The 20,850-nt window shown below is 34.3% G+C and overlaps 1 protein-coding gene across 6 annotated transcripts in view; it reads right to left on the reverse strand.

Moving 5' to 3' along the window:
* TFEC (transcription factor EC) overlaps positions 1-20,850 on the reverse strand; it is a 216,415-nt gene that overhangs the window by 23,608 nt on the left and 171,957 nt on the right. For 3 of the 6 annotated variants that reach the window (XM_030933390.1, XM_030933391.1, XM_010361422.1), the window contains 2 exons: positions 18,503-18,754; positions 8,138-8,224 (listed from right to left, as the gene is read on the reverse strand). In XM_030933390.1, coding sequence (XP_030789250.1) covers positions 8,138-8,224; positions 18,503-18,754 — 339 coding nt within the window. Of the gene's footprint in view, positions 1-769; positions 893-8,137; positions 8,225-18,502; positions 18,755-20,850 lie in introns of those variants that run through there. The other 3 variants (XM_030933392.1, XM_010361423.1, XM_010361424.1) reach the window with 2 other exon arrangements.

Below are 20,850 nucleotides of genomic sequence, written 5' to 3' on the forward strand. Positions count from 1 at the left end.
TCTAGAGTACATGATGCATGCAAAAAAAAATGGCATTTGAAAGATTATTGTCTCTCCTTTTGGGTGTTCATTCATTTAGATGCAGTAAACAAGGTCTTTATAGTTTCAGGACACACACCATTGATATTCCTCTAAATTTGTTTTCTTTGCTACTAAAGCAGAGGTATACAGTTTAAATGACATGCACTGAATAGAGAAATCCCGCTGTGTTATTGTTGTTATTATTTTTATCCTATTATGACATATGTAAATATAATGTGTTGAGCTGGAGTAGGAGATCCCTTGTCCTTGGTGAGCTGGTTTATACATATAGTGGCAGATTATCTGGAAATATAATATGTGACTATATACAATAATAGAAAAGATAAAGTATAAAACAAAGAATGATATTTTATAAATAATTTTGCATCATACATATTATATACAAATGATCTATTTAGTAATAAATAAATAAAGATAATTAATGTAATGTAAACACTGCAACAATTAGTTTGAAACCCTCATCTTTTGATTAAAAAGTACTAATAAACATGAGTTTTAATATTTTTTACTAAATACACTGTTATAATTTTTTACTGTAGTCCAGAGCACTGAAAATAATCTTGTAAGTAAACACGCTTGTCAATAAAGCAGAATATATTTTATGCATTTCAAAGCTCAGTGTTTACATACCTTATTTTATTGACTATAAGTTTATAAAGTTTAAATTCAGTATTTAAGGTGGTTTCATCTCCAAACACTGAAAGAATTCCAAAATATACTTGCTCACCAGTTTAAACTTTGAAGTGTCTATAACCTTCACAATAGCAATGGTTTTCTCTGTCTCCTTCATCATTTTCTTTTCCTTAAACTTGCAAGCAATAACCAAGAGAACTCTGCAAAAACTTCTACACTAAAGTGAACTTTGGTTCTTCTTTGGACTTTAAGACTAACCTGGTCTAGACTGTGATTGACAAAAGCTTGCTCACTGATGTTATACAGTCCTTTCAAGTTTCAACCAAGCACAGGGGGTTGTTAATATTTACTCATTCCTCGTCTCTGGAATGATCTTGAACTATAACAGTTTACTTAGATTGCCAAATGCCACCAGCATTTACAGACACTTGATTGAAAAAATACCTATATATGTTAAAAGAAATGAGCTACTATGCACATCCACGTCTCCGAAAGAAAGGGCTGAAACTAAGACCAATGGATGTAAATAATACACAGATCTAAACTCAGAGGCTAAGCAATCATTCAGCTGGAGTGTGCCAGATGATCAGATCTGTCTCAGACCCCTTCAAATCATATGATTCTATACTTCTATGAAATGGCTGCTTCCCTGAGACTGCTGGCACAGCAGAATGGGTAGGACAGTTGCACTGGTTTCATGCAGGGCTGGATTCAAGGCCCTACTTTGCCATTCATTAACTATGTGAACTTGGGCAAGTTACTTAACTTCTCTAAGCTTCTTTCCTCATTTGTAAAGTTTTAATAGGCAACAATAGTCTCTGTCTCATAGGTTTGTTGTGAAATTAAATGTAGTTTTGCACTAAAAGCATTTTGCATAATTCTTGTCACCTAGTAAGTAACCAATGCATGGTAGCTATTATTATTGTTGTCTGTATTCTTGTTGCTACTGCTTTTAGTCCATTAAAAGTATTCCTGAATAGGATGTATAATGAAAACAATTATTTCAATACTATGTGTGAATTTTAGTCCTTTATTTGACATGCATTTGCTGAGCACCTGTGATGTGTTAGTCACTATGCTGGGTACTAACAACAACACCACAGGCTACAGTTTTAGGCTCCAGAGACACAGCAGTAAATGAGACAGACAAAATCCCTGTCTTCAAGGGGTTTGCATTCTACAGGGGGAAGCACAGAATAAATAGGTAAATGCAATAACAAATAAGATCATTTGTGTTACAGTGCTCATAAGTCAGAGGGTAAATAAGACAAGGCATTGACTTGAGGAGTCATGGGGTAGGGTCTTCTAGTTAGGGTAATTGTGAAAGGCCCCTTTGACAAGCTGACATTGACTAAATATCTGAATCATAAAGAGGTAACCATGCAAAGATGTGAGACGAAAGCATTCCAAACTAAGAAAAGGAAGTACAATGGTCGTAAGATGATAATATTCCTGTTATGTTTTTTTTATTATTATTATACTTTAAGTTCTAGGGTACATGTGCATAACGTGCAGGTTTGTTACATATGTATATTTGTGCCATGTTGGTGTGCTGCACCCATCAACTCGTCAGCACCCATCAATTCATCATTTATATCATGTATAACTCCCCAATGCAATCCCTCCCACCTCCCCCCTCCCCATGATAGGCCCCAGTGTGTGATGTTCCCCTTCCCGAGTCCAAGTGATCTCATTGTTCAGTTCCCACCTATGAGTGAGAACATGCGGTATTTGGTTTTCTGTTCTTGTGATAGTTTGCTAAGAATGATGGTTTCCAGCTGCATCCATGTCCCTACAAAGGACGCAAACTCATCCTTTTTTATGGCTGCATAGTATTCCATGGTGTATATGTGCCACATTTTCTTAATCCAGTCTGTCACAGATGGACATTTGGGTTGATTCCAAGTCTTTGCTATTGTGAATAGTGCTGCAATAAACATACGTGTGCATGTGTCTTTGTAGTAGAATAATTTATAATCCTTTGGGTATATACCCAGTATTGGGATGGCTGGGTCATATGGTACATCTAGTTCTAGATCCTTGAGGAATTGCCATACTGTTTTCCATAATGGTTGAACTAGTTTACAATCCCACCAACAGTGTAAAAGTGTTCCTATTTCTCCACATCCTCTCCAACAACTGTTGTTTCCTAATTTTTTAATGATTGCCATTCTAACTGGTGTGAGATGGTAACTCATTGTGGTTTTGATTTGCATTTCTCTGATGGCGAGTGATGATGAGCATTTTTTCATGTGTCTGTTGGCTGTATGAATGTCTTCTTTTGAGAAATGTCTGTTCATATCCTTTCCCCACTTTTTGATGGGGTTGTTTGTTTTTTTCTTGTATATTTGTTTGAGTTCTTTGTAGATTCTGGATATTAGCCCTTTGTCAGATGAGTAGATTGCAAAAATTTTCTCCCATTCTGTAGGTTGCCTATTCACTCTGATGGTAGTTTCTTTTGCTGTGCAGATTAACTCTTAGCTCTTATTATTTTGAGGGACGTTCCATCAATACTGAATTTATTGAGCGTTTTTAGCATGAAGGGCTGTTGAATTTTGTCAAAAGTCTTTTCTGCATCTATTGAGATAATCGTGTGGTTCTTGACTTTGGTTCTGTTTATATGCTGGATTATGTTTATTGATTTGCGAATGTTGAACCAGCCTTGCATCCCAGGGATGAAGCCCACTTGATCATGGTGGATAAGCTTTTTGACGTGCTGCTGAATCTGGTTTGCCAGTATTTTATTGAGGATTTTTGCATTGATGTTCATCAGGGATATTGGTCTAAAATTCTCTTTTTTTGTTGTTAAGGAAGAGAAAGGATGCCATTGAATCCAGACCCTGAAGTCAAAGGAAAGTGCTGACTATAATAAAGTGTCTGGATTATATTCTGAGTATTTCAGAAAATTAATAAAATATTAAGCAAGGAGAAACAGGATCTGGTTATTTCTTTAGGAAGATTATTCTGGTTGCTTTTTGAAGAACAGCTGTAAGGCAACAAAATGTAGCAGGGAAGCTAGGTCAGAGCCTCTGACTATAGTCAGAGATGATGGAACATGTTTTACAGGAGGACATGATAGGAAGCAGTGAGATTCTGGAAATCTTGGATGTGGATTACAAAGACGTACTGATAGATGTGGGTATGGGAGTAAGAGAGAGAAAAGCAAAGAATGACCATTTTTGTTTGTTGTTTCACACCAACTAAAAGCAGATTTTGGAGGGAGGACTTTTCTTCAGCCATGTTATGTTTAAGATATCTGTTAGAACCACAAAAGATACCAAGTAAGCAGTAGAATATATAAGTTTGGCATATAGGAGAGTGATCTAGGCTAGAGATGTGTTGGTGTTACCTAGAGGACATGTATTGATATATGAGAAAAGAGGACCAAAGACTGAGCCCTGGGACACTCCAGAATTTAGACATCCACATCTATTAGAGAAAAAAGGACCAGTAAAATGAGTGAACAAATCAGAGAATTCACAGAATCCTAGACAGTTCTTCAAGAAGAAAGAAGTGGTCAACCATGTCAAATGCTGCAGAGAAGCCAAGCCAGGTGACAATGGAGAATTTGCTACTGGATTAGTTTGCTATTGATTGCTATTGATTGGCTTGCTATTGGTTTGCTATTGATTGGTTTTCAGAGCCCTTTTAGAATTGTTAGGACAAAAGCCCTATTGGAGAGGAGAGAATGAGAGGGAAGGAAGTCGAGGCAGGGAGAAAATGGGGGCAGTGAGGGTTTTTTTGTGTGTAAAGGAGTCATGAAATAGCCTGGTAGCCAGAGAGGAAATGTGTTTAAAGGGTGCTTTTTGGTTTGGTTTGCTTTTAGTGAGTGTTATTAAAGACTGACAAGTGCTGATATTTATAATCCAGTAGATCAGCATATATTGATGGTCTAGAAGGAGCTATTTAAAGAAGAAAAGTCCTTTGGAAGGGATTCCAGACACAAATGATAGGTATGGCTTTATGAACTAGGACACTTAGTCACATGGGAGCGCGTTATTTAAAAGAGCATGGAAACTTCTCCCCTCTCTCTTGCTCCCTGTCTCACCATGTGATGCTCTGGATCCCGTTCCTTTCTGCTATGACTAAAAGCTTCCTGAGGCCCTCACCAGAAGCAGATACCAGGATAATGCTTCATGTATACAGTCTGCAGAGCCATGAGCCAAATAATCCCCTTTTCTTCATAAAGTATCCAGCCTCAGGTATTCCTTTATAGAAATGGAAAAGTGACTAACACAGAAAACCCATGTCATATAGCAGGTGAACATAATAATAATTATTGATAAATATTTTCATTTTTGAAGCTTATTATAATAGACATCTGTTGATGTAGCCTGACTAGAACCTATTCACATTTGCTTGGGTAACAACTGCTGCTTTCTTGGTTCTCACTCTTAGTCTGGACAATTTGTTGTGGAGGGCTGCTCAAGCCACAGCTCTAGGGTAGGCCCAATACCCAGAGACATTGGCTTAGAAATAGATATGTGACAGAAGCTGCTCTGTTATCCCAGGGTTTCAACTGGAACTAAGAAGAAAAACATTTCCTCTTAGATATCCCATCCTAACTGAATGTTTCCATTAGGATGCATTTGTTTTTGAGAACCAGAAAATCCTGACATAATTGGCTTATAAAATAAAGAAAAAAAAACCCTTACATATCCATAGGCAAAATACTTCTCCAGGGACATGTAGCAGCATTTCTTTCCATATCTGTCGATTTTCTCTTTCCCTTTGTTTCCTTTGTTTTTCCCACTTTATCTATCTTTTGGGGGAAAAAAAGGCTACAGAAGCCCCATATATCATGGAGAAGCAAAAACCCTTCTCTTTCTTGAAATTATAGACTAAAGAAAACTTCCAAGCAGATCTCAGTATCCTGCTCAACTTGCCAGAATTGCAGCACAGGCCCATTCTTAAAACAAAGTCTGGCAAGGGAAATGGGGCCACCAGAATTGGTTTAAATTAATCAGAAACTTCCTCTTTCTTGTGAAGGAATGGATGTCTGAAAAAAAAAAAAAACTAGGTTAGCAAGAAAAAAGTGTATGCATGGCTGGGAATAAGCTATGACAGTGTCTGTTCAATAGCTGAGAATAAAGCCAGCACAGAAGAAAACAGAGACAAATTTACAAAGGGATGCCCACATACAATATTACTTAGGGATTTTTAGATGGCATGAACCAATAAATTCCTTTCATGCTTAAGCCCCTTATGAGTCAGGTTAACCACCTGCAACCAAAAGTTCACTGGCTAATATACTTACTCAAAGCTTTTTTCTGAATCTAACAAGTCTTTGCTTTTATCTACATAAACTATAAAAATCCTTCAGCGTTTCCTACCCCTATTCTACCAGCTATTCTTGTACATTCTCTTTTTTCTCACTTCTTGCCTTATGTTGTTCTCTTAACTTGCTACTTTTCTGCCTTCATGTCTATCTCTTAAAATCTTAACTATACAGTACTTCATAACTATATTTCAAACATCACCTCTTTCTAAAGGACTTCCAAAAATTCTCACTTTCGCATGGTTTCTCCTTCATTTGAGCTGCAGAGCAAATCTCTAACTAGCATTCAAAATGAACACGTGTAGTCTATAAGATATCAATTAAAACAGCTTTCAGAGACCACTATTTTTAATTATTCCTATAATACAGAAATAGATACCAAAGCAAAGGCAGGTTACGTGATTTGCATAATATCTGGACTAGAACCAGGTTTGACACAAGTTCCACATTCTTACCCACCCTAACTCTCAGGCACAACTCATTGTGCTATGCCATTATATTGTCATCTCTTGACATGTGAATTGTGCCTCACTCAACTTGCAGTCTCATATTGTGTGAATATTATGTTTTACATATAATAAGTATTAGGTAAATATTTGGTTAATTGAACTGCTTGGTTTTATACATGGATCTAAATTATCAATAATCTTTGGTTGATTAACCTCAGATATTTCTTTATGTAAATACACTTAGGCCAGTAGTATCCATCTATTTAAAAGCACATTTTGTGTATCAAAAGTATATTCCCAATGAAATTCATCACCAAGTTTTTACTGAGTAAACCATTCTACAAAGATTCTACAAAACAAGTAGATAATTTGACAGAGAATGTTTCAGTACACAATTTCAACGAAGTAAGTACCATGTACAAAGAAGAGAAGATTTCAGGAAATTAATATCATTTCCTCAAACTCAGAAGTTGAACATTGGTTAAGAAAATAGTATCCTCATGCTGTGAAATTAGAAAGGGAGATATTAGCATTAATATCAAATGTATCTGGAGAATTAGTTTTCATGTCACTACGCTACTTGAAATCTGAAGAGAAAAAAGGTAGAGTCATCATTCTACATTTAAAAAAAGGAAAACTGAAAAAAAAATCCTGCAACAAAAACCAGATTTTAAACTTCATCTGATATTTAGCAAGGAAAGTTAGTATTGGTGACTTGACTAGCACTACGTGTAGGTCCTGCATACTAGAGAAAAGGAGAAACAGACACTTCTCTCATCAGATAGTCTACTTAAGAATTGATACAGAAAAGAAGGGATGCTTCTACCAGCATTTTTTTCTAGGCCCTAAATTGAAAACATCCATCATCATATAGTCTAGCCTATTGACTTTCTGATGAATAGTCCACAACTCAATATAGTCAGAATTCAGTTTTTTAAAATTAAATGTTTAAAGTAACAATTCAATTGCAATCTTTGAGAACCTTTTTTCTTGTGTTCTCTAAAAGATTGTAAACCATAAACAAACCAACAAAACTAACAATAATCCTTCACAATGTGTTGAAAGAGCTTATATACCCTTTACAGATAACATTTTTATGATTCATAAATGAGCAATCAGAAGGCGCACAGCAAGCAAATAGGAGATAAGACACTATCCCTTCATATTGCAGGAATTTGTACTGATTTCAACATAGAAGTATTTCTACATACTTTAAAGGAGGGTGAGGCCTGTTCTATCTTTTTCAATTTGACTTTAACCTCTGGCTGTTGGCTTAGAAGTAAATTTATATTTTTCATTGTTGCTATATTTTCTTTCTTGTACAAAGGTATAGAGCCTCTAAATCTGAAAGCTATATTAGTCATGGAAAAATAGTCAAAATTTAGTCATGACCTTATAAGGGTGTTTGATTACATGCTGTGCTTAAAAATAGAAAATCTAAAGATTAAATCCCTTACAGAAAATGCTAGCAAATTAGATATATAGTTAGATGCATGCATATAGGATTAGACAGATAGACACAGAGACAGAGAGAGAGATTAGCACAAGCACTATATTCTTCTTCAACCATTAGATAACCTTTTTTTCTGCACCAATAAATATTTTCTAGTATTCATCTTTTATCTTGTCTGTTTAAAAAGTGCAGAAAAAAACACCATTTGCTAATCAAACATTTTTATTATCAGAGTGTATTCATTTCAGTTTCAATGACCTTCTTGGGTCTGAAAGCACTTACTGTTCTTTGCATTAGCAGAGGAGAGTCTGCTCCTTCCTCTTTAAAACTTGATTCCATACCGATTATATCCTCAATAACGTCCTCCATCTAGCAAAATATAACACATTTAGAATATTGTACATAATGATAAAAGTTGTGCTTCAGTCTGAAATCAGAGAGAAAAATTCTAGCAATCTTTAAAAGTTTTTTAGACAATTTAAATTGAGGTTATATATACATATATATAAAACCTCAATATTTTATATATATATGTGTATATATATATATATATACACACACATATATATATATATATAAACACATTACTTTAGCATTGAAAATGCGGGAAACCTGACAATCTTTGGTCTGTTGCTTTTTCTTGCATTTGTGTCCAAAGGCTGACAGGTGACAACTTGGCAAAGCACCCTGAATTAGTCTCTTGGAAATCAGTATCTACATAAATAGAGTGGTTATCATGAAGTATCTCAAGGCAGACAGGTTCCCTATAGTTAATATGTACAGAGATTACTATGTACAAACTTTATTTTTCTTTTAAAATGTTCTGATTGCATCTTACACGTGTATATCTAAATATTCATGGTTAAATATTAGCCAGTACATTCCTGTAGATACAGACTAGATGGAAATATTTCATCCTACCTTCTCTAAAGACCAATAATAATAGATAATAGCAATAGCAATAACAAAAACAACAATAATTATGAACATTTTAAATAGTAACAATAAAAATCACTTTTATAGTGCATGAGATGTACCAGGCACACTTCTAAGTGCTTTGCATACATAATTCATTTAATAGTTATAATAACCCTATGAAATGAGTACTCTGCTATACAGAAAAGGAAACTGAGAGAAAAAAATTTTAATAATTTGTCCCAGATTATATAGTGAGTGAGTGGTGGAGGAAGGACTGACATCCCAGAAATGTGGCTCTATAGTCCAAATCGCATTGGCTTTCTATATCCTTTCTCAATTCTTTTCTAAAATAGAAACTTTCCTCCCCTTCTGTACTTTAGCTGGAGGAGATTTTAAAGGTTTATATGATTTTAAAAATGGTTGCTTCTCTCTCTCTTTCTCTCTCTCTCTCTCTCTCTCTCTCTCTCTGCTCTAGCTCTAGCTATCTCTGCTTCCATTCATATTCCATTTCGTGAAAGTTTTAAGTGTGATATAAACTCAAAGATATTGTGAAAGTTTTATTTATATAACTACAGTACTGTGAATTTCCCATGATATATGCAGATACGATCAGGAGTACACTCTGATAGATATGGAAAAATAACTTATAATTCTACTGATGTTATCTTCAAAGCAAGATATCTAGGAACGTAAGAGAATTAAGTCTTCAGAGAATTCTACTAGAATACTCCAAAAAATATGGAACACTATTCACATCTTAACAAATATTAATTAAGCAATGTTTACTGTGAGATCTTGTGGTTAAAACTGGAGCTACCATAACCAAGAGCAGGAAATTCTTACTCTTATGCGGCTCAAATTCTTAAGGAAACAGACCCATAAACAGTTTAATAACAAATAGCAGGCTGAAGAAATTAAAACAGGTGGAGGATACACCTTGATGAAAATGGTTGTTATTTTATAAAGAGAATCAGAGAAGATTTACTGACATTTGAACAGAGATAAGATTAACATGGGGAAGGGTGATCCTTGGGAAAGGAATAAGAAAGACCTAAGGTAGGAACAAGCTTAACATGTTTGAGAAAGAATGAGCACTAATGGGAATAGAGTAGAATGTGCAAGGCCAAGAGCAGTTAGAGATGAAGCGGAGTATGCAAGAAACTGACATCACAGAATCCTCAAGGCTGGTGGTAACCAATAGAAATTTCTGCAATGATGGAAATGTCCTATATCTGAAATGACAAATGTATTAATAGTAATAACTAACCACATATCCACATATGACTACTAAACACATGAAATGTGGCTAGCATAACCGAGAAACTGCAATTTTAATTTCATTTAATTTTATAAAATGTTACTGAATTTGGCCAGGTGCAGTGGCTCACATCTGCAATCCCAGCACTTTGGGATGCTGAGGCATGGGGATCACTTGAGGTCAGGAGTTCTAGACCAGCCTGGCCAACATGATGAAACCCTGTCTCTGCTGAAAAATACAAAAATTAGACAGGCAGATGGCGGTGCGTGCCTGTGGTCCCAGCTACTCGGGAGGGTGAGGTAGGTGAATCACTTGCACCCAGGAGACATAGTCTATAGTGAGCAGAGATTGCACCACTGCACTCCAGCCTGGGCGACACAGTGAGACCCCATCTCCAAAAAAGTAAAAACAAATACAAATAAATAAGTTATTGAATTTGAACTAACTTTAAATTCAAATAGCCACATGGGGTTCATGGGTACTACAGTGGAGGGTGTAGCTCTAGTCATGGTCAGATGTTAAATCCTTGTGCACAAAGAGATCTTTAAAGAAGCTAGGTTAATACATGTGCATATTTTGTTTCTTTTGTTCAGTCCAGTCTCTGAAATTCTTTAAGTAGATTCTTGATTGTTATTAAAACTGAATTTTTATTTTGTGATATTTTACTCATATTCTGGCACTAAATGGGAAAAAAACTTGTACTGAACAGATGTGAAGAAGACTTGAGGAAAGAAGATTGCTAAACATAATTTATGGGGAGCGCTTTTCATTTGGATACTAGGAGTGGATTCAGTAAAAATTACATATAAGTCATTCATCTATTTTCTCTCTGGAAGCTTATGTCATAAATGACACAGTCTGTTTAGTTTTTCATTTTGACTATAAAGCATGCTTAAGTTTCCCTTATTCCAGAAAGAATAAGTTTCTTTGTTACATGTGAAACTTTGTTACAAGAACAAAGTTTCTTTGTTACATGTGAAACTTTGTTACAAGAACAAAGTTTCTTTGTTACATGTGAAACATCCTCCTTTGGAGGTTGTGCCTTTGCCTTTAACACTACCATCCCTCACTTCTGTCATCTACCTACATGACTACTTTTTCCCCTAATTTCAGTTTTACCATTATCTTCATGAATGTTTAAAATCTAAAATCCAGCCTAAAACCTTCACAACTTCTAAGTATCTCCATAATTAAAAACCTAGGAATCCATTTGTTATTTTAAAACGACAACAAACACACCATTTTGTATCAGATGAAACGGAATTAATAGATCAGACAAAATGAGAATTGCAAACCCGCAAGTAGGCATCCTCAAAATAATAAATTAAGATCATAAGAATACAAAGACAGGGCAAATTGCTTGACAAAAGTAAAAATGGAGATAATAGGCATAAAAAGTATAAGATTCAAGGACAAAAGAAAATATTTATATGTTTTCAGATATGTGAAAATAAAGGTTTACAAAAGAACAAGAATAAAACTTGCTAACAATATTGAGTGCAAAAGAAAATAAGATAATACTAGAAATATTAAAGGTAAAGAACTTTGAACCTACACATTTATAGTCAACAAAGTATCTTTTAAGTATGTGGATGAAATTAAATTCTTTTTGGATATAAAAACTCAGAAACTTTAAGGCAAAAATACCTTTTAAAAACAGTTTAGGGAGTACTCCAGTCAGAAGATAAATAAAACCATGAAATTGATACAAAATAAAAGAATGAGTAAAGGACAGTAAAATTTTTGTGATCTGAGTAACTCTATATATATGTAGAAAGAGACATACATGCACAATAATTATATATGTATTTCTATAGATAAGTATGTATATATACATGAATTCTATACATACATAAATTCTATAAATATCAATACAGAATGGTAGGTGACAACAAGGAAATGAGACCATACCAAGGTAGATTTTTGCTTAAGAGTATGACATATACAATGTTAAACAAGGATATAGATGTAGAAAAAAACATAATGATGACTCTTAAAATATTACGAGTAACAAACAGAAAAGAAGATAAGAATTGACCAATGGAAGATAGAAAAAAGATAGCAAAGGAACAGAAAGTATAGTAACTTAAAACATAAGAAATTATAACTGTTAAATCCTAATAGTAAAGTAAGTACAAGAATGTAAATGAGTTAACATACTGATTGAGAAACTCTCTCTTCAGTTGGATTTTTAAAAGGTTTTGTAATATTTTGTCTATAAGAGGCACACTTAAAAGAAAACAACAGAAAAAGCTGAAACAAGGTTAAAAAAGTATCATAAATATAACCAAAAGGAAATCCACAGCAGTGGTATTCATATTAAGCAATATAAAATTCAAGGTTAAAATCTGAAGGAAAAATGATATCAAGTGATCATGAACACGAATGCACCTAAAAATATATACAACTGTCAGAATTCTATGGAAAAGTAAATCAACACTTGTAGTTGAATATTTTAACTCAGCACTCTCTAAATCTGATAGTTCAGCACACAAACCTAAATTTAGACTTCTCTTTACCTATACTTAAAGCCATGCCTTAGGTCTTGTCATCATCTAAACTGCTTCATTTCTGAAATCTTAAAATCCATGATCTTACTCAACAAATGCAGCCTTTGTTTTCCAATCTAAACACTGGCAGATCACCTGAACAGTTTTTGTTTTATGACCTTTTATGCCTTTGCTCTGTTCTTTCTGTCCAGCTATCCCTAACATCCCAGGTGGTCAATCTCTCCACCTTCCATTAACTCTGAATTCAAGTAGAATGGCTTCTGCTCACCATCCTACTGACATTTCTTTTGTTACTTTTATTGACTCTTTGCCAAGTTCAACAGATATTGATCAGTTCTTATTTTACTAGACTCATCTGCTATATTTGGGTGTGTGAATCACTCCCTCCTTCTTTGATTCCTTCTTTGGCATCGATGACATCACACTCTCCCAGTTATCTTTTTACTTTACTTTTATGGACCTTCTCTTCTGACCATCCCTTAAATGTTGGTCATCTTCAGAAGAGTATCTTTAGCTATCATCTCTCCTCACTGTATTCAGGTTCTCAAGGGGATTTATTTCTCATTCAAGATTTCAAAGACCACCTGTATGCTAACAACTCTCAAATCTCTTCCTCCAGTCCAGCAAATTTGGATATCTAGCTGTCACCAACATCTCCACGTGATAATCTCACTGATACCACAGTTCAACATGATTTAAGGGAGAGTCTCACTTTCTTGCACTGCACAATAGAAATAGACTCCCAGCTGTTCCCTATCCCTGACTCCAGACTTCTCCCTCTATATAGTTGACAAAGTGATCTACAGTCAAATCTGATTATGTCACCCTAGCTCCCAAGTTTCAACTCTACAGTGACTTGATACTGTTTAACATGGAGTACTAGCCTCTCTGCAATTTGCTGATTACTTACTTCTTTGATGTCATCTTCTACCACCATCTGCCTTCTTTTCTATTCATTTCACACTGTTTTCCATCTCTATTCTGCACTCATGCTATCCCATCTGGCTAAACGCCCTGCTAGTCTTTTCCTCTAAGTCTTTTTACATAATATTATAATTATTTGTTAATTTTTTTCTCTTGCCCTCAACCTGAAGCTCCTATATGGTATAGATTATATAGGATGTGCAGTTTGTTCCCTGAGCATGTGGCAATGACAGCTGTCTGAATGAAGAAACAAATGAAATCTTATTGACCATTCTAAGTTCTTTCTTGAGAAATAGATTTTTTATTTTCATTTGTCCTTTGAACCTCTTCTCCTGGTTGTCTTCTAAGTTAGCTCATCTTCACTTTCATACCAAACTCTACACTCCCTCTGACTACCATACTTCTCTTAACAGTCCCTTCATCTATGTTATTCATCCTGTAAAGGCTCAAAAATCTCAAAATTGCACCAAACGCATCTTCTACCTTCACTTTACATATACAATATGACACTGAGATGCATCAACATTACCCCTGAATTCATTTATCTTATTCTCTCTACCACCTAATTTTCCTGATTCAGGCTATAACTAAATTGCACTGTAATATGCCATCATCTGTTCATGTGGCGTGAACCTTAACCTCAAATCTTTCCCTCTCAACTGCCATTTAAATGTTTCTGAAGCATTGCTTTGATTATGATGCTTTTGTACTCAAAAACTTGTTCCCACAGCAGATCCACTGAGAGTTGTGTAGTAAATATCAATTTTCTTCTTCTTTCTTACTAATGTTTTTGATGAAACAATATGATCAGAAGAAAAAATGCGTTTTTCTCAGCTTCACATCAGCTAAATGTGGCCATGTGACACAGTTTTGACTAAGTCATAAGCACAAGTCTCTTCTGAATTTCTGCAAAAGTTTTCCTTTCCTCATGGAGGCATTCTCTCTACTGTCCATCTGGTTTGAGGACCTGAGAGGTGAAGCAGCCCTCTTGTGATCACTTGAAGAACATTAAGATAAAAGTCACATAGTAAAGAAGAAAGATAGAGGAAGAATTGATCTATGTTGACATCACAGAGAACTACAACAGCCTCTGACTACCTACTTCTGGCCTACTTTTCATGGGAGTTGCCCTATTTTAAAAATGGAGATAATAGGGGCTGGGCATGATGACTCATGCCTGTAATCCCAACACTTTGGGAGGCCGAGGCAGGTGAATCACTTGAGGTCAGGAGTTCAAGACCACCCTGGCCAATATGGCGAAACTCCATCTCTACTAAAAATACAAAAATTAGCTGAGTGTGGTGGCATGTACCAGTAGTCCCAGCTACTTGGGAGGCTGAGGCACGACAATCTCTTGAACCCGGGTGTTGGAAGTTACAGTGAGCCAAGATCGTGCTACTGCACTCCAGCCTGGGTGACAGAGGGAGACTTGTCTCAAAAAAAAAAAAAAAAAAAAAAAAGGAGATAATAGTAAACCATAGTGATGTTTAAAAAGTTAAACTAATTTAAAATACCACCTGACATAAAATAAGGACTAAATGAATACTCTCTTATTTTTGTTGTTAATATCACTGTTAATATTCTACGTTGTTAATAATTGTAAGATATAATTGTATAAGATTATATGAGATAATATAAGATTATTACGGGAGAAAAAATTGTAACTCTCATTTAGTTAAATCACTGGAAGTGTGTTTCTCTTGCATATTCCTAATGCAGATCTAATTGATACAGTCCCCCACTACCTTGGAATCATGGTCTAAGCTCCCAGATCTGCACTTAAGTCCTGTAACCCCACCCTGATCCTTCTTGCTACCTCAGTCATTTATTTGCACCAAATTGTATCTCTCTGAAGTCCACTTACGCTTGTCTACTCTGCCCCTAGCTTACAGCATTCTCTACCCAAAAAAATTATCTTCTGTCATCTTTGCTGTTGATGTATATGTCTTTCAACACCCAATTCAAGTATTACCTCTTCCAGGATTTCCTGAGACCTCACACTGAAAAAATTTATCTTTCTTCTGATTTTCTAGAATACCTTGATTTCACCTTTCTAATGGTTCTTCCCAAATTTTACCATATTACTTAAAGTATCACTGTACCAAAAAGAGCAAGTAGAGAAATATTATTGAAATAAGCATACTCATTATTCATTAACTTATGAATTAGCCAAAAAAGGCACTGATTATTAATTGGCAAAAATTTGTCCTAGGAGCTAGATATTAAAATGTGAATAAGGTATGGTAGTTTCATCAAGGAATTAACAGACTAGAAGATAAGAAAAACACAAAAGGCATAATTAAAATGCAGCATGTGCTGTGAGAATGCCATGAAAAGTGCAATTGTTATCCACATGATATCAGCATTACTATGAAAACTCAAATAAAAGACGTTAAACCCAAACAGAGCATCATCTCCGGGGAAAGCCCTTAGACAAGACACCTGACATGAATTTTGAAGGGTGAGCTAGAATTATCCAGACAAATGGTCGTGATCAAATAAGCAGAGGGTAAAGAAAAGATGTAAGAAGGAGAACCCGGCCACCACGAGAACCAGTGGTGAACCAATAGAGCTGAAACATGAAGCTCTATGGGGATACTAAAGAATAAGTCTGAGCCAGGTGCAAGGGTTAAGTGCAGAAGGTTCCATGTGCTGTTGGTACAAGTTTGAATTGCATCTTAGAAAGACCCATGTTACAAAATGCTTCTTTTGATTTTATACTTCATCTTAAAGATTTTCAGTCTTCAAGTTACTCCTAATTCTAATGACCAAATCCTGAATCCAAAGCTGTTCTCAGACTTATCCTGTGGTAGCTATGATTTCTGGGGTCTTCTTTGAATTGATGAACTGTTCCCTGATGTCACCGGTGGAAAAGGCTTGGGAGAAAAAAAAAAAAAAAGATGGCAACAGAAACCATCTTCTGAGCTCCCACTCTGCCCTTGTGTTAAAAATTTAAAATTCAAGCATCAAAACAATTATACAACTTGTACACATATGGGTGAGAGAAATTAAGGACTGAAACCACACAACTGTACTACACTGACTATATCCAAAGACTATACGCTTTCTGCTTTGAGTCATAGACTCCAAGCACCAGTAAAAGTATTAGACTATTGCAACAGCACAGGGTATATCCTAGCTATCAAAGATAGTAAGTCTGTGAATGATGGCAGTATGTGAAGATGTATAAACATGTCAAATTCAAAGAGACAACACACTGATGAAAACTATTACAGACTCAGTAAAACTGATTAAATGGACATTAATAATGGTTGGGAGATACTTTTGTATATATAATTTAAAATATGACGGTTTTAAAAAATAGAAAAAAAAAATTGTCTATAGCCATTGTTTGTTCACATTGCCCCAAGGCCAGAGCAATTCTTGGGACTTTCAACCCTTCTGAGCCATGAGATTCTTTGATTGAAAGCACCCGAAGACCACTAAAAACATGTGAATTTTATTTATATATACAAACTTAGTATAAAAGCAAAGATGCGTGCTTAAAGAATAAAAAAAAGGCAGAAAAGAAAAAATAAATAAATATATAAAATAATTAATAAAAATAAATATAAAAATAAATAAAAATAAAAATATAAAAATAAAAAATAAAATAAATAAATAAAATAAAAAATTAAAAGGAGAATCTATGTTGCTTACCCACTCTCATTTTTTAGAGCACATATTTTATAAAATATATAATAAAATCATTTCTAAGTTTTACCTAGAATTAACTGGCATATGCATATCCTTCAAGATTTGTTTTTCTCTTTACAAATCAATCTTTCACACAAGAAAATGAACTTTGGGATAAGTAGTTGTAGGATAAATTGTAGGGTGTGTAGATCTAACATTTACTGAACAGATTATTTCATCTGATATATATTTTTACAGTCTTCATAGACTGAATAGAGAACCTGGTTCTACATTCATTTTTTAGGAAAGTTTTTTATATATCCACTACTGTAAAGATTGAGTAAATATACATGCAGGTACTTACATTCAGTTTTAGATTTCAAAAAGTTCCATTTTTTATTGTTTTATTTTGTATTAACAATCTACACCAGATCCTTATTTTTTTCTCTTTTCCAGATTAACATAAAATTTGTTTAAAAAATTCTCTATCATTTGGAATTTAAATAATGGGATTCTGAGCAGTTATCCTTTTGTGCCTGGAGGCTACAGGCTTAATAGATGGTAAGCATTGACCTGAAATCGGCAATAATCACCAGAAATGTAGATTGGGAGATTAAACCTGGGAGATCATAAGACCATAGCTTTATCTAACAAATCTAATGGAAAAAAGAAAAGAAAGCTCAGTTATTACTGTAGTTTTTCAGACTGAAATATTAAAGGAAGTCTTTTTTCTAGTGCCACTGTTTCCCAGTTCTATTCATACGTCAATATTTTCTGAACGTTCATTACAAGCAAATCACAATAAATATAAACTCCATGAAGCTAAATACTCATTTACTTTGTACGATCAGAACTTCTAAATTTCGGTTATTTAGTAAAGAGTAGCCAAGTATTTATTAAAAATAGAATTGAATGTATAGAAAAGCAAAAGTTAAAAGATCCAGATATAATGTCATATAATATAAATGCAATAAAAGTATTAGTCTTATTCTAATAGTCAATTTCTACAGCAAAAATTTACTGCTATTTAAGCAATTTCTGCCCGTTTTATTGTAATGGATATTTAAGACACTCTAACTACTGATAAATATTTCAACTAAACTTATCAGAAAATATTTACAATTAGAGCTAAATCTTCTAAATACATACCACTATTAGTGTTTATTTTAATTCACATTAATACATAATTGAAGTGCATATTAAAAATGAATTTTTATATTTTATTATGCATAGGAATTTATATGCATATAGTTAATAAATAGAGAATAATTAATTAAAAGCACATTTATTTTGTTACATTTGCAATTGGAATGTTTACTGTAAAAATGTTGACTTCAATTACTTTATAGAGGTTTTTTCAAAAACTGATGATATATTTTTATAACCAGCCATTAGACATACATGCCATTGTGCATTGTCATCTTCTTTTCCAAGAGTTAGTAACTTGGTGAGCGGGTTTTCTGAGAGGCCAGTGTCACTGTCCAGAGTTGTGTGTGCATGCTGCACAAGAGGCCCACCACTTGGCACTGTAGGTTGTGACCATTTAAGAGTTGGATTGATGATCTGATGATCAAGGATCATGAAAGAATTTACTTGCTGTCTCTGGGCTTTCTGTAGCTGAGGCCTGGAAGAACTTTCCAGGTGTGCTGGGACCTACAAGATCAAAATCAAACAAATACAATGTGCAGCATTATCTGTGAAATCAGAGTTTTCCTTTCCATTATTGCACTAGAATAATAAACACACTATACTATAGCATCTAGTTTCTCTCAAATCTATCATCCATGTTTCTGTCATAAGTTACATACAATTTTAATGGGTTATGATTATTAAGAAGTTAAACTTTAATAAAATATTTTAAATGCTAACCAGTTTTTTTAAATGAGTAACCCTAAAAATTAGGAATAAATACATAAGCCACAGTATTTTTCGAGGGTCTAAAAAATTAGGGCCCAAAATAACACAGAGAAAACACAGATGATTCACTATTTTAAGTAATTTGTGTGTAACATGTATTGCTTGGATTCTTTTATATTACACATAAATATTTTCTATGGAATATGATCAAAACTTTGTTCTTAAGAAAACTAAAAATTTTAAGAGAACAGGAACTAGAAATATATGTACAAAATATTAAGTGTGAAACTGTATGGGTAGTGAAATTCTAGGTGATTTTTTTCTACTTTTCTGTACTTCCCTATTTCTTTTTTTTTTTTTTTTTTTTTTGAGACGGAGTCTCGCTCTGTCGCCCAGGCTGGAGTGCAGTGGCCGGATCTCAGCTCACTGCAAGCTCCGCCTCCCAGGTTTACGCCATTCTCCTGCCTCAGCCTCCCGAGTAGCTGGGACTACAGGCGCCTGCCACCATGCCTGGCTAGTTTTTTGTATTTTTAGTAGAGACAGGGTTTCACCATGTTAGCCAGGATGGCCTTGATCTCCTGACCTCGTGATCCGCCCACCTCGGTTTCCCAGAGAGCTGGGATTACAGGCTTGAGCCACCGCGCCTGGCCTGTACTTCCTGATTTCTATCCTGAGCCCAGTTTTATTTTTTTAATCTTATTTTTAAACCCTTTCATATTTTCACCTTATAATAATGAGAAAGTGGTATAGTCATTATTATGAATTGACAGGAGCATTCAGAAAAATATCTAACGACAGCCATGTGTCAACTAAACAACTGTCAAGTCTGTCAAAATCCCTTTTGCAAAATATACCACATACTTTCAAAATTTTACACCTTCAGTCTAGTTACCATAGTTAATATTGTACTATCGTTTCTGTAAGGACAACTTTAAGCATTTCAAATCTGCCTTTTAAAAGCCTATGAACGTAGTTTTGCCTGGCAGTAGTCTTTATATTTACTATGCTATGATGTGGCTTCTAATACATTTTCCTCATGTGGCCTATATATAAACTGATTTAATATTTCCCTCATGTTAAACAATAGTAAAGATTGCTGTACAGTGCTTATTTTTCCTTTTATTTCAGTTACACAACCTACTCCTTAAATCCCTTAACATGCATTAACCCAGATAAATAGCCTCTACAAAGTATTTTGCATTTAAATTAGCTGGTTTGGGGTACAATATTGTAGTAGTTACTTTAGTTTAATTCTGTTATGCTGACATTTTTAGCATTATTTTAATTGTACTACCATAAAATAATTTTTCAGTCATATAAAAAAGATTAAGATTGGTAATAAAGATTACACATATTACTAATTATATTTCTATGAGCTTTAAAGTTGTAAAATAACATTTCATTAAAATGCCTGTGGTAATTTTTTTAGGGTAGCTATTTAGATTATCCTACTGTTCTAAATTAATCCTTTTTAATCTGTATATTTTTATGAAATATACATTATTAAGAACACTTTCAGTTTCTATGAATATGAATGATCTTTCACACTATGCAACTGAATGCCAAAGAACATTGTATACCTACAATTGAAAAACATCTCTAAGAAGAGTATGTTGAATGAGAATTTACAACATGCATTAACTAATTCATTTTTTACTTTTCATCCATTCATTCCAAAGGCCTCACTGAAGCACTTACTCTTGTGTTATATCAAGAATATAAAAGAAGTCATAGATGTGGTCCCAAGGTTATAGGAGTTTACAATCTATTGGGCAATATTAATATCAACTATAGCAACAACAACTGTAATGATAATAATATTAAGCAACAGATAGCAGGCACTGTGCTAAACAATTTACATATATTATTTTATTCCATTCTTGTTATAACCT

Source organism: Rhinopithecus roxellana, chromosome 6 (genome assembly GCF_007565055.1).
Source record: "Rhinopithecus roxellana isolate Shanxi Qingling chromosome 6, ASM756505v1, whole genome shotgun sequence".
In the NCBI taxonomy this organism is placed as follows: Eukaryota; Metazoa; Chordata; class Mammalia; order Primates; family Cercopithecidae; genus Rhinopithecus; species Rhinopithecus roxellana.